Source organism: Natator depressus, chromosome 9, assembly GCF_965152275.1.
Source record: "Natator depressus isolate rNatDep1 chromosome 9, rNatDep2.hap1, whole genome shotgun sequence".
In the NCBI taxonomy this organism is placed as follows: Eukaryota; Metazoa; Chordata; order Testudines; family Cheloniidae; genus Natator; species Natator depressus.
Window position 1 is genome coordinate 27,082,517 of NC_134242.1, and position 15,080 is coordinate 27,097,596.

Genomic DNA, 15,080 nt, shown 5'->3' on the forward strand with positions numbered 1-15,080 from the left:
TTGGGCTGCAGCGATGCAGCAGCAGACCCCAGGCTCTGGCTGCGGTTCTTCAGGCTCCAGCCACCCGCTGCCACCCCCATCCCTCAACCCACCAACCCTCATTGCCCCAGCTCCTGCTACCTTCCCCGACCCTCCATCCAGGCCTTCATTTGTCCCCAGGCTTGCCAGGACTGACTAAGTCTGCTGTGAAAAGTGATACTTGTATGTTTGTTAATATTACTTTTCACAACAGACTTACTCACTAGCAATAAATAAATTACAATGAGTTAGACATGTATATGTGCATATTTATTTGTTTTTCCTAAAGCTAATTAAGTATTCTAGGGAAAAATGAGAGAGCGGCCACCAACCCTTGCTGGTGGCCACACTCTGAGGCCACCAAAAAATTTGTCCTTAGACCCCTTGCCCTAGATATCCTAAACCAGGCACCCAAAATTAAAAACCAGTTGAAAGTTTGTCCCTAAATCTGAATGCATTTAACCTCATAAATCTAATACAGAGAAAACTTAAAACAATATCATACCTAGCAAATTTTAACAAAACATGCACAAATTGTAAGCTGCTAACTGCAAATTATGAAAGAGCAGGCAAAGTGCCAAATTACTTCTAAGTGCATTTTAAAATTGGACCCTACCTAATACAGTCATCCCCAAAAAGGCACTTTTTACAAGGTTACCTGAAACAGATAAAATGCCAACTTTTCATTATATTCCCACTGCTTCAGGGCTTGTTCCACCTCTTGAGGCATAGCTACCGAGCCATTCCCTTGGTTTGAGGACACATGATAAAATTCTGCAATCTTTGCCAGCTGCTCTCGAAGGTATCTGGTTGAGATCTGAGTCCATTCTATGAAATAAGTTTACAGTTAAAAATTGACTTATTTTTCTTTTCATGTGATGACATATTTGATTCTTCATAGTAAAAATACAACTTTTCAATTACCTCTACAGTCAAAATACCTTTTCATAACATTAAGCAGCAATTGTATAACATGATTCTGAACTAATAGGTTGTGTGTGTGCGCATCTCCTGTGCTTTGTTTTCAAAGTGTACACACCAGGAATGTGTCCACCTGTATTTTAAAACGTACTAATACCAGCTATGCCTTTAGGGAATCACCCATCTGCTCCATCAAGGCTCAATATTCAATCACAAAGCAACCTTGCATAGAAGTGTAGGAATATACTACAATTAATTATTTCAATGTGGAGTCTTACTTTTTCCCCGCAAAGAATTATAACAAATAAAACAAAAACAGGATTTTACACAAGCCAGAATGATTGGAAATAAAAAAACCATTCTTCTTATAATGCTTTGAAATTGATCTATAAGAACTCTGATTTCACTTTTTCTCCAGAACGTAACCTTCTTAGAGCAGTTTATTAGGTCAACAGACTGGCCACTGCAGTGTCAAATGCATCAAGACAAGACTGCTTTGACGGTTCTCAAGTCAGACGGACAGAGATGCAATCACAGATTTGAGTCATCTTGCACTGCCTGTCACATAGTCATGACATTAACAGAAAGCAGTAGTGCTTCTCTTAGCCTCATCCAACCAGTGAGTCTACAATGCAGGATGCTTTAGTGGGGGCAGGGAGAATTAGTACATCAAATTACATCAAAACCATAGGGGCAGAAATTCACCCACTAGAAATTCACCTTTGGCAACCTCAAAGCATAAAAAGGTCAACTTCAATTCATTCGGTATCTCAGAGAGCTAGTGACACATTGCTTATGCCACTTGTCAGAACTGCCAATAAAACTCTAGATCTTACATTTATTTAAAAGGCCTCTATCCAAAACCTTAAATCAAAATGAACCAACAGTTATTCAGGGGCGCCCAGTCCTTGCAGTCTCCTTTCACTGTACCCCTACAAACCGCCCTTGGTCTCTTGGTGCACAACCACTTGAGAATCACAGGTTTCCCCAGGCACAATTCTCACTATCTCGAAAAGATTCCCCTTAAGGGCATCATGACTACCTAAAGATGCATTGTCTGTCCTTAGCTCCGACCCCTAGGGGTAACAGCTGCCTTACAACGCAAGCCCTGCAAGGTGCTCGGAGAAAGGGAAAAATAACCCATAGACCAACCCAGTCTGCTGCCGGAGAAGATTGCCGTGTAACTCTGAAAATGGCCACAACTCCACCTGACCATAGAATCATAGAATATCAAGGCTGGAAGGGACCTCAGGTGGTCATCTAGTCCAACCCGCTGCTCAAAGCAGGGCCAATCCCCAACTAAATCATCCTAGCCAGGGCTTTGTCAAGCCTGACCTTAACCTTCTAAGGAAGGAGATTCCACCTCCTCCCTAGGTAACGCATTCCAGTGTTTCACCACCCTCCTAGTGAAAAAGTTTTTCCTACTATCCAACCTAAACCTCCCCCACTGCATACATGAAAGAATCTTTTGGCACTTTCTTACATACAACCCTACTACCTGGGCCTACCTCTGATAGGATGTTCCCTGACCAGATGGTCAGAGCCAACAGTGACTGAGCTAAAGGATGGCTGTGCTGAACTTCAAAACTGACTTCAGCAGAAGCTACAGCAAGTGTCAGCCCACTTGAGTCTACACGCAAGAAAGAGCAATACACAACAAATAATATTGTGTTCCTCCTTTATACACAGGACAAGACGGATATTAAAACCTTGAGCCATCACCAACTTCAGTGAATACACTTAAAAGTTCACCCTCAAGTAGCTTAAGTCACAAAATACAGGTTTGATTATACAAAAGCCTTTAGGATTAAAAAAAATATATCAATTCTTTACTTTACAATGTATTCTGCAGTATTTTGATAGGATCAGATGTGTGCTAGTGCTTTACACAGAGGTTTGAATGCAATTTCCATGACCTGATCAGCCTCCTTCAGACCCCCAAATAAAGTAAACGTCCTTTTACAAAACCAAGCAGGAAGGAGAATTTCCAGTTTCATAGTACTGAATGGGCAGGAAGCTACTGAATTGGGGAAGGGTGGGGGGCAGTATAAGGCAGACAGCCCACTCCCTGGGAGATATTTCCCAAAGATTTGTAGGCGATAGGAAGCAGAGGTAGAAGAGCTTCTTGCCACACCCTGTAGTCAGGGGAGTGGTCAAGCCTCAATGGCAAACTCAGTATACCAAGCAAACTTTTGGGGTGTGACCCAAACCCTCCAGTTTTAGCCCACTGGAATTTTGCTAACTAAAAGGGTGAGTTTCCCATTACTTTAATCTCAGCACTTTTGGCTACTCAAAATATGACTCAGATGATTTCTACTACTACTATTTCTTTTTTCCTTTTTGTGGTATGTCCAACTGCCCTGCTGAGTTTACCAAAACAGCTTCTTCTATTAACTGTACCTTTTCTTGCTTCAGAAAATAGCCATTATTTCTAACCTTACAGCTGATAGCTATGGAGAACAATTTCTCCACCTAATCTTTGTAGCGCTCCTTTTAAAAGGTTATGCCTCAGATTTCTACCCCAACATGACCTCTTTTTTCCTCCTTTGAAATGCAGATACCTCAACATAGACACGTAAAACGTGTCTGAATATGAATTTAAATGCCTATTTTGAGGCACTCCAAATTGAACATTTGGCCCTAAATCTTTCCTTCTAGCTCATTACACCCAAAACCTTGGGTCTTCCTGTTGGCAGTTGCTCGTCTGAACTCCTAACATTTTCACTGAAGTCATGTAAGCCATTTGTTGAACCTTACATTAATATTTGTAAAGCCTTCTGATGTCTTGCCTTTCAAAAACCAAACACCCCTCTCATCTTGCAGATTCTGTCTTTTGTCTGACTTGCACACCTCACAGGACACAATTAAGCATTTATCATCTGTGCACATGAAGAGGATTTCTGTGAATACAAACTACCACCGACATCACAAGCTTTGATCTTGCCATACACAGAACAGTGCTAATCGAAGTTAATTAATCCACTACCATTTACCTCATTGAGTGTTTCGTTCTAAAGTTTAGAGTGAAGTGAACAATGTAGTAAAAGGCTATGTGAAGTTTTGCAATAATGATGTGATTGCGGCTTTTCTGTCATTCTTATTCAGATAATCACAGAAATATGGACCCAGTATGAGAGCAATACACAAAATATGGTGGAACTTTTCTTAAAATTAGTACAAATGCAGGAGTGGGTGGTAGCAGGGTCTACATGGACAGTTGATACGTGCATGCTAATGTGCTTTAGATTCACATCGCAGCTTGCTGCACACTAACTTTGTCTAGACAAACCTTAAATTAACGATGGGTGATAATTTAGGTGAAGGATTACCTACCTTAGAATTCCTCTTTTCCATCCTCTTAACAGTACAGCTGAATTTACTAGGGATATTTTTTTTTTAATATCCCACAAGAGACAAATATGTTACAGAGTTATGTTTAACCAGCATGCAGCATATTTGAGAATACTGTAGCACATTCTTCTATGAACACATGAAAGCACTGCTTTGACAGTCTAAACCTGTTTACTATCAGAGCTACAGGGACTCCCTATATGAAAGGCTACAGTTTTCATTGTGGCCTGTGCAATATTTGCTCCTCAGGCTTTACGCTAGCTTGCTCATCTTTGAATCTTTGAACCTGAATTTCTTCTACCATCAACATCTATTGAAAGGGTTTTCTCTCCAAAGCTAGTGGCTTGGTACAAAAACGTGGAGTAATTTTCAGGCTTAAACCAACTATATAGAAATGTTTAGTAAATATTTGCTTCAAAACATTCGCTCAATTTTCTAAAAACTGTTGCAAATCCACCATTTCACACTTCTTTTCAATGTCACACCATGAAAGAATAATTTTCCCAAGGCAATTTATTACCAGTACCTCAGTGCCACTGAGTTAGAAACCATGGAGAATGAATGATTTTCATTACTTAAGGCACAGACCTGAAACATTTTGAAGACTGCCAAAAACTAATCAGTGATGTACTGTATAATTATTCTCAGAAAGCTCTAAATAACCTTTGCAAAATAGCGAACTTGCATGCATAATGTAACCTTTAGCACCCATTTGGCACATTCAAAATGAAATCTGTGTTGGAGCACTAATATAATACTGAAACAAAAACTAAGTGCATCAGCCTTAGGACAGTCCTGTTATCTCGTTTCATTCAGATAACCATGTGCCTCCTCCAGCTATCATGGAACTGACCAAAGACAGAACTGAAACCAGAAGTATCCACCCACCTATTTTTCCCTCTGTGGTACCACTGTCTCTCCCTTTCCAGGAAGCAGAACAACATTTTCTTCACAAATACTGCCTCAGCTGGTGTAAACTGAAGCTATGCCACAAGTTACACCAACTGAGGACCTGAACCATTGATTTTGCTCAGAAGACTCAACGTATTTATTTTTCTTTTCTTTTTTAAAAAGTCAAGATAGTTTGAGAGAATTCTTTGGTTTAAATGCAGCATTACCAATATTCATTCCAGGCTGAGAAGATATGCCTTTGGTACTCAAACCTAATCCAGTGTCATTTTATATCTCCCTGGGATAGCATGATGTGCTGTCTCAACGAAGATCATGAGCAGAGCTAATCGCCGTGATTAGGAAAGCAATAAACTTATTTCTAGCGGTTAATACTATAACTCCTCCTACGGACTATCCCTAATACTGTTTGGAGTAGAGGTAAGAGGATAAAGGTGGTCAGAGACTGGAATAGCAAGGTGGAATAGCAAAAGCAGGAGATAGGAGACAGGTGAGTAAGTGCCTAGGACACTATGTTCTATAAAAACCTATAACAGGTTGCGGAAGGAGAGAAGAGAGTGTGTGACAGGAAGGAATAGGAAAAAAAAGCAGAAGAGAAGCAAGGCAGCACTGGTCACAGGGTTGAGGGACAGGTCCTAGAGACTCTTCTTCCCCAAAGGTTTCTACATTAGAGAGACCTTGGGAGGGGGAAGGAAAAGATGCACAGAGCCTACAGTGCCACCCTCAGTCTCTTTCCCTTCCCTCGGAAGCCTGCCTGCTCTCTCTCCCCCATCCATGACTGCTGGGCCAGCAGCAGACCCCATCAGGAGTTGACACTGCCTTCTGCCTCCCTGCTGTTGTGATAATAAGCGACTGTCACAGGAGGAAGAGGAGAAAAAGAAGGTGATGTGAACTCACATGTGAGATGAACTCAGCAGCCCAGCCACCCACCAGCAGCTGCATTAAAACACACACATTACTGAGAAGCAGGGGGTGGGGGAATTCTCATCTAGGGATCCTCTTCTATCACTTCTACTGGGTAAGAAGAGGATCCTACTGCAAACACCCCACCATCTCCCCAACCCTTTTCCCTACAGGGAGGAGAAAGAGGGCCTGCTTCGGCAAACCCTAACCCTACACTCCATGGCCTGGGGAAAGGCAGCAGAGGACCCACTGCTACACTCACACACAGCAGCTGGAAGGGTCATGAGGGGTTGGAAAGACCCTGTTGCAATGCGTACCCCACCCCTAATGCTTGGGGCAAAAGAGAAGAGATTCTGCCACACAAAAAGTGATAAGGGTGAAACAGCGAGTTAGAGTTAGATAAGTAAGGTGGTCAGTCCCCCAAAAAGTTGCAGATCTGCTTCACTGATATGGAGATGAGCTTCTCCTGTAGAGAAAAGGGGGAAAAGCAGCAGCAGAGAGGGAAGGGAGAAAAAAAGGCAGACATTTATCCACCAAAGAGCACTTTTTGTCAGTCACAGACAAGAGGCATGGACCACAGACCAACCAAATCAAATATCAGGAGGGGGCTTCACTGCCTGACTTAAGGAAACAAGAACAGAACATGGAGGCATGAACCTAATTCAATGTTTTTGGCCTTTTTCCAGTCACTGGTGATGGGACACGGTTCCATTTCAACAGAGTTCTGAAATGCACTCCAGCAATCATTACATATTACAGAGTATCTGGGCCCAAACCTGAACACTGGGTCCAAACACACACATTGGAGAATGCCTGATCTAAGCCTCATGGCACAGACCCCTCTCTACCATTTATTACTCTATCTTGGAAAATCGATCTTCAAAAGTGTTGCAAAAACTTGCTTCAAGCTGCAATTGTGTCATCCTTAGATTGCAAGATATGCAAGGCCAGACCTGGACAGAAGTTTGATGGGAGTGTGCTAAGGAAAACCCAGGACAACACAACTCATTCATTTTGCTAGTTCAGTAGGAGACCTTTATCTGTTTGTGACAGTACTAAATCAATACACTTGCAAGACAGCACTGTGCCAAAGGTCCCATCTTTTGGATGAGATGCAAACTGGGTCCTAACTGCCAAATGCACAACTAAACTAGGTTTCAGAGTAGCAGCCGTGTTAGTCTGTATCCGCAAAAAGAAAAGGAGCACTTGTGGCATCTTAGAGACTAACAAATTTATTTGAGCATAAGCATTCATGAGCTACAGCTCACTCCATCAGATGCATTCAGTGGGGGGGAAAAAATGCATCCGATGAAGTGAGCTGTAGCTCACGAATGCTTATGCTCCAATAAATTTGTTAGTTAGTCGCTAAGGTGCCACAAGTACTCCTTTTCTTTCAACTAAACTAGGTTAATTTAACTTTGTTTCATTTGCTTTCATTACAGCCACTCTATTAAATACACAGATTATTACACTGTAAACATTGCTTTTTCCCCTTCTGAATCTATACCTTTTTCGTGACATTCTAGTTCCTCAATGTCTCGCCTATTGCTCTCACCTGTTTTCATATTTAGACTCCTGAACAAGAATTATTAATTTAACACAGCACTGTTTTCTGCCACTGGAGCTCAAGTTTATTGCTTTGGGAGTTTGCTGCTACTAATATGCAGTTAACATACAGTCACAGTAACGGGTGCAATAGTATTATATAGTCATACATTATCCAATCCTAAATTAACCTTACAACACGGTCACACAATTTAAAAAAAAAATTGTTCAGATTTAAAGATGGCTTTTTTCAGGCTGCCATAATTCACTTTGTGAAAAAGCCAAACTGCCACAGGCTGCAAAAACCTCTTAAAGTCCTGACAAAGAAACATTCTCCAAAAATCCAGATGTGACAGTGGAAAGAATAGAAGGTTAGCAGGGATGAGGACAGAGTTAAGTCTGCTTGGATAACTTAGTTTTCCTATTTTCTAATGTTGGTAGTTTCTCTAACTTTATCTTTGGAGTTTGGTTAAAGTCTGTGCGTCTCACAGAACGTGAGATCCTCTTAAGGGACTGTTTTCCCCCCTTTAATACCTGCAATATGATGAAGTTTTTACCTAGAACTAGTAGTGCTGTTAACTATTTGCCATTTCTACTGTACTCTGTATCTCAAATCACAGCACAAACATTAAGCTATCTTCACAACCCCCCTACCACATATGATAGAAAGAACTCCTAATTTCTTTCTTCTTAGGCACTACTTTCTCTCCTTTCTTTTTCCATTGCGATTGACCGCCCTTTCTTTCAGCCAAGCTCACAATCTCTTATTTTCAGTTCCTCTCCATTCCTATTCCCCAATATCCAAGTAGTTACCAAATCCTACTCACTTTTCCAATATCTCCAAATTTCCACTCTTGTGCCTACGGCTAAAGTGCTTGTCCACTCATTGATTATCCTCCTGAATACTTCAAGCATCATCTTTCTGCCCTCCGCCATTCCTGTATTGCTCTCCTCCACTCCATTTAGAATGCAACTACTAAAATAAACATTTCCCTGACACTTGGACAATGTCACCTCACCCTGAATCCCTCCACAGACCTCTTCTCATCTACCCCCACCGAAATTCAACTGCCCTCCTTGCCTTCTAGTCCTGCTCGAACCTCCTCTGCCTGGCTGTTCTTAGTTATCACCATCACCTTTGCTCATGAATCCTACTTCACTTCTCCCCACATCTCCTCTCATCTTCATGCTTTCTCCCTTGCTGACCCCACAGCCTATTCCCAGTATGCCAGGCATCTCGCTCCTTTCAAACCCAGTCCATGACAGTACAAATGTCATCGCCACATTAAATTAAAATATATATATGCTCGAATAATCCCTCTCCTGGGATTTCTAGCATGTTTCATTTGTCTTTTTCAGATTGTAAATTTCTCAGGCAGGGACCACATTTTATGCGGTGTTGCATGCACTCTGGGCACTTCAATAATGACGTAATAGTATCTTTACCCATGTTTTACAGGTGGGGAAAGTGTCACGGGGGATTAAATGACTTTACAAGGTCATCCAGACAGTAAGTGAAAGAGCTACAATCAGAACTCAAAAATTCCTATCTTCTCACCCCATGCTTAGCGTCTACACTGAGGCATATGTATCCTGTCCTTCCAATCTTTCTGTACCCTTAACTGAACTGTGCAGCCTCTATCGATGCTATATGGGCCTAACTCCTTGTCCAGCAGCTTGAAAGTACACTTCCTTGCCTAGAGCCAGATTTGCTTTTCTTACAGCACGAAACATGCAAAGTTTTGAAAAAACTCCTTTTTAATCTAATGATATCTAACTAATGATTCGGAATTTTAAGAGTGCCCTCTCTTTTTTCTTTTAATTAAAAGGGATTTTCTATTCACTTTCAAGGAACTAACATCCCACTGTGCACAGGAGGGGAGGACAGGGGATCCTACACAAAAATACTTGGTACTTATAACAAGTCAGTTCAAGTTTGCAGTTTTTTTGCAAATATGATTTTATTTTATTTTGTTTGGTGTGTTCTCATGTTACTTTGCTGTTTTGCTTGTTTGTGTTTCCCAGTTCAATTGTACGTTCAGCATGTGTCATATCCTGTGACACAATCCTTTCTAATGACAGAAACAGCCAAGTAACAGTCATTACAAAAATAAATCCTACAGCTCGTATGTCATTTCAGGGAAACAACTCACATGATTTAAGGGCTGCATGATTGAGCCCATGTTTTGCACTTTTCTTGCTGGACTTGTTTGAATGACAAAAGCACCACTTTCTCTTTCGCATTTCCAGAACGCTCTATGCACATTACAGGTTACTTTGTGGAGTATGATACAAGAAGCTGGAAGAAAAAGTGGTCTTGGAATACTTCAGTGGATGAGTCAGGCCACTTCTACACTGGCAAGTTTCTGCGCAGTAAAGCAGCTTTCTGCATTGTAACTCCCGAGGTGTACACACTGCCAAGCCACTTAATGCACAGAAACTGCACAGTTACAGCACTGGGAAAAAAAAAAACCACTCTGCCGAGAGGCGTACAGTTTTCTGCACTGGGGCTACAGCGCTGCAGTGCCACAATAGACACTGTGGTCGATTACAGCGCTGCGACTGGCCTCCAGGAGGTGACCCACAATGCCTATTCTCACCTCTCTGGTCAACAGTTTGAACTCTACTGCCCTGCCCTCAGGTGACCAACTGTCAGCCCTACCCCGTACATTCCTTTGCAAATTTGAAAGTCTCCTTCCTGTTCACTCGTTGATGCGTACAGTGGTCTCAGCGCATCTTTCCAGATGGCCATGCCTGCTCCACGCACCAGGCGATCCCCCACTTGGAGCAATGCCAAGCTGCTGGACCTCATCGGCATTTGGGGAGAGGAGCTGTCCAGCCCGAGCTGTGCTCCAGCCGTAGGAATTATGATACCTACGGACAGATTTCACGATGCATGACAGAAAGGGGCCATGACCAGGACACACTGCAGTGCAGGGTCAAAGTGAAGGAGCTGCGGAACACCTACCACAAGGCATGGAGGCAAACTGCCGCTCTGGTGCTGCGCCCACGAGCTGCCGGTTCTACAAAGAGCTGGACGTGATATTTGGGAGCAACCCCTCCTCCACTGTGAAGGCCCCTGTGGATACTTCGCTGGAAAGGAGGCCCCTGGTAAGTGGATCTGATTTTGGGAATTGATGAAGCAAGTTGTTGGGGACAGGAGGGTTGCAGGAAGCAGACTTGTCTCCCACCGCATGCCTAGTCTGAGTGGCGGAACAGACTGTTGATAGACTTCCCTCACTTCATGGGAATCTCCCTCAGAGATCTCCAGGAAACTCTCGTGGAGACACTGGGCAATCCGCTGCCACAGGCTCCCCGGCATAGCTGCTTCGTTTCTTGCCCCATTAATAACAACTTTCCTGTGCCACCTTGCAGTGACCGGGGGGGGGTGAGGAGAAACGGACCATTGCTGCACACAGGCTAGCCGCATAGGCGCCAGGGCGGAAGCTGCAGGCTTGGAGAAGACCGTCCCTTGATTCCCTGCTCACCCTCAGCAGCAAGATATCTTCCAAAATGATCACGTCCTGTGGAAAGTGTGGGGACAGGAATGATTATCAGGCCCCCGCTACAGTACTGGCTCTACCCGAGTGCCACGTACCCAGTGTCTAGTAGGGTCCGGGAACAGCAATCTACCTGCCCCTGAGGCTACTCGCCATTTTGGGGCTCTTGTGGCTCGTGAGTGCTTGCCTGGGGTCAGCCAGTTATTGACAGGTGTGAGAGTACTGGCTGCGTTTTAAAGCACTGAATCACTGTTGTCTGTGTTGCAAACAATACTGCTTCTGTAAAATGTTGCAATTAAACTTCACAGAGACGACCTTGGGAGCACAGCCTCCCTTATCAGCAGCAGAATGGCTGCGGAGAATTAGAAAGCGTCCAAGAAGACTAAAGAGGACTTTCTGTGTGAGGTTATGATGCACTTGACCGCCGAGAAACAGGAATTGAAGGAGCAGTGGGACAGCGAGAAGAGGGACCGAAACAAGAAGGCAGCACACCAGAAAGAAGCCACGGAGCAGCTCCTAACAGTTATGGAGCACCAAGTGGACACGCTCCAGGTGATACTAGGTCTTCAAACACAGCAGCTCTGCGCCTGCCCTCCCCTGCAGACTCTGTCACAAAACTCTTTCCCATGTGCCCCCCCCCGGACACCGCCAACACACTCTTATTAACATCCTGGCTCCACTCTCTACCCGCAGCATTCCACTCCTCCCCCCTCACAGTCCAACAGTGTGGACTCCCACTACCTACTGCACTCAACACCCATCCCTCTGCAGTTTGGCCCTGCTGAAGTACCGGGTGCATTGTACTCCAAAGGAGAAGGTTGGGTATGATCCCTGGACATACTCAAAGCTGTAGCTGTCCCAGGATGACGACTCCTCTTGAGAACTTCCCTCCCTCCATACCCCCTTCCCCTCCCTGCTGATGAATTCTTTCGTTTGACTCTTTCCTCCAGTTGTTGTCTTTTAATAAAAAAGAGTTGTGTTTGTTTGAAAGCAATCTTTATTCTATTAAGTGAAAGCGAAAAAGAGCACTGCAAAGCAACATACAATAATGTTAAGGCCCTTTCTTGCATCATGTGCACCAATCGCCTCCTAGCATTACAAGCACTGCTATCTCGAGCATAGCAACAAAAATTAGTGGCTTTCAGCTTCAAATTGCTGCCTCAAGGCATCCCTGATCCTTATGGCCCCACGCTGTGCCCCTCTAATAGCCCTGGTCCCTGGCTGTTCAAACTCAGCCTCCAGGCGCTGAGCCTCTGCAGTCCAGCCCTGAGTGAAGCTTTCACCCTTCCCTTCACAAGTATTATGGAGTATACCGCACGCGGCTATAAGCATAGGAATATTGTCATCGGCCAGGTCCAGCTTCCCATAGAGGCAGCGCAAGCGGGTTTTTAAATGGCCAAATGCACATTCCACAGTCATTCTGCACTTGCTCCGCCTGTTGTTGAACTACTCCTTGCTGTTGTCAAGTTGCCCCATGTATGGCTTCATAAGCCACAGCATTAAGAGGTAGGCGGGGTCTCCCAGGATCACAATGAGCATTTCGACTTTCCCTACAGTGATCTTCTGGTCCAGGAAGAAAGTCCCTGCTTGCAGCTTCTTGAACAGGCCAGCGTTCCAGAAGATGTATGCATCATGCACCTTTCAGGACCAGCCTGCAGTAATGTCTGTGAAATGCCCACCGTGATCCACAAGCACCTGGAGAACCACTGAGAAATACCCATTACGATTAAGGTACTCAGTGGCTAGGTGGTCTGGTGCCAGAATTGGAATATGCATGCCATCTATCACCACTCTGCAGTTAGGGAAGCCCATTTGTGCAAAGCCATCCACAATGTCACGCACATTGCCCAGAGTCACAGTTTTTCGGAACAGGATGCGATTAATGGCCCTGCACACTTCCATCAACACAACTCCAACAGTCAACTTTCCCACTCCAAAATGGTTCGCGACCAATTGGTAGCAGGCTGGAGTAGCCAGCTTTCACAGTGCTATCACCACGCGCTTCTCCAGTGACAAGGCAGCTCTCATTCTCGTGTCTTTGCACCACAGGGCTGGGGCGAACTCACCACACAGTCCCATGAATGTGGCTTTCCTCATGTGAAAGTTCTGCAGCCACTGCTCATCATCCCAGATGTGTATCACGATTTGATCCCACCACTCAGTGCTTGTTTCCCAAGCCCAAAAGCAGCATTCCACTATGGTCAGCGCCTCCATGAACGCCACAAGCAATCTCGTGTCGTAGCTACTACACGTGGTGAGATCAATGTTGCACTCCTCTTGCCTTTGTAGTTTAAGGAATAACTCCACTGCCACTTGTGACGTGTTGGTCAATGTGAGCAGCATACTGGTCAGCAGTTCGGGATCCATTCCTGCAGCCCGAAAGAGGCAGGACGCGCAGTACACAAACCGTTGAAAGATGGCGCCAAATGTGGACAGAAGCACAGGGAGTGATGGGATGCAAAGCAATGCATCACGGGGCATTGGGACTGGACCCAGGATGCCCCGCGACTCCCTCCACCTTTTAGAGGCAAAAGAGAAAGAGGTGCTCTGTGGGATAGCTGCCCAGACTGCACCGCTCTGAATAGCGCTGCAAGTGCCACAAGCGTGAACATGCTATTGCACAGGCAGCTCTCAGTGTGAACACACAACAGCAATTTTCCTTCTGCTCTCTCTGAGCAGCGCTGTAACTGCCAGCGCTGTAACTTTGCAAGTGTAGATATGCCCTTAGTGTTGGCCCATATTATGGCCTGACCACAGTCCCAGACAGAATAAGCTACAAGATTTGGTGGGACAGATCAAGGCGTATCTATGCTACAGTGCAAAATGCTCTCGGATACCCCACATCCAGAAAACACTCTTCATGGGTGTGGCACATGAGCTGTTTCAGATTTCGAAAAATTGCAGATGAACAATTGCATCCTGCTTGGCTGCCTCTTTCTCCCCATGTCCTGGATCTAATGCAACATGTTACCAGCATCCAAGTAAACAAAAAAAAATAGTTTAATTCTTTCAACAGAAAGAAAAACAAGCTGAAAGAGAAAGTCCTGTATGCTATTGAAAAGAGCAGATATATATAAAATTGAGAAGCACTGACAAATAGGGCAGCAAATAGGCTACCAAAATTCAAGTATACTCCTTAAAAGACCTGATTAGGGTTCCCAAATATCTTTTTGGGGTTTGTTTGTTTTCTTTGGAGGGACAATCCACCAGCAAATGTTCTCAGTGGTTCTTGCAGAACTGGGTTTTGCCCTAGGTTCCCTACAGAGCTAGACAGTTAGACCCCCTGCACTTACGATATCCCTTGCTGCGGCTGGATCCAGTGGTGTCTGTGCTGGTCCCAAGATGCACCACCTCTCCTCCTCGCTACGCCCTGCTCTCTCCTCCAGCCACTTCTCCATTGAATTAAGCTGGTTCCCATGTTTTACGTTAAGAGGCACAATATGGGATGTTCTATAAATATACAGCCATTATGCCATGCAAATTCAATTAGCCAGTGGAAAGAAAAAGCAGCCAAATTAGGTTTATAAACAGCAAACCTGGGCCCTAAAGGAAGCAAGTAGGAACAGCCAGCAGCACCTAAACCCTTAGGCAGGAGTGAGTGTGGTAGCCTCCAAGAAAACACAGTGGTTGAGGAAAACAGATTTCCCATTATGTTATTTGCATCATCAGCCTGCCTATCCCAGCTGTCAAAATCCTATCAGGTCCCAATCTTCCCCAACAGTGACAGATCTAGGATTTGCATTTTAAAAATGCTAGCCCAAAGGGAAATAACTGGACAGATTATGCCTGCTTTGTGCCTTTTTTCCTGGTAGAAGGCAAACTTAAATCTGGCTAGTTGTGGATCCCTCCAGTGCAAGAGACTCTCTAGGTAAATCCATCCCAGCCCTTGAAAGAGAGGCTCAGACACAGTTTCCACATGCCCTGATGATGTTC

At 44.3% G+C, this 15,080-nt stretch overlaps 1 protein-coding gene across 1 annotated transcript in view; it reads right to left on the reverse strand.

Moving 5' to 3' along the window:
* Positions 1–15,080, reverse strand: part of MED12L (mediator complex subunit 12L) — a 328,770-nt gene that overhangs the window by 279,424 nt on the left and 34,266 nt on the right. Inside the window, exon 5 of the mRNA XM_074963764.1 lies at positions 677–846. Within this exon, the coding sequence (XP_074819865.1) occupies positions 677–846 (170 nt within the window). The remainder of the gene's footprint in view (positions 1–676; positions 847–15,080) is intronic.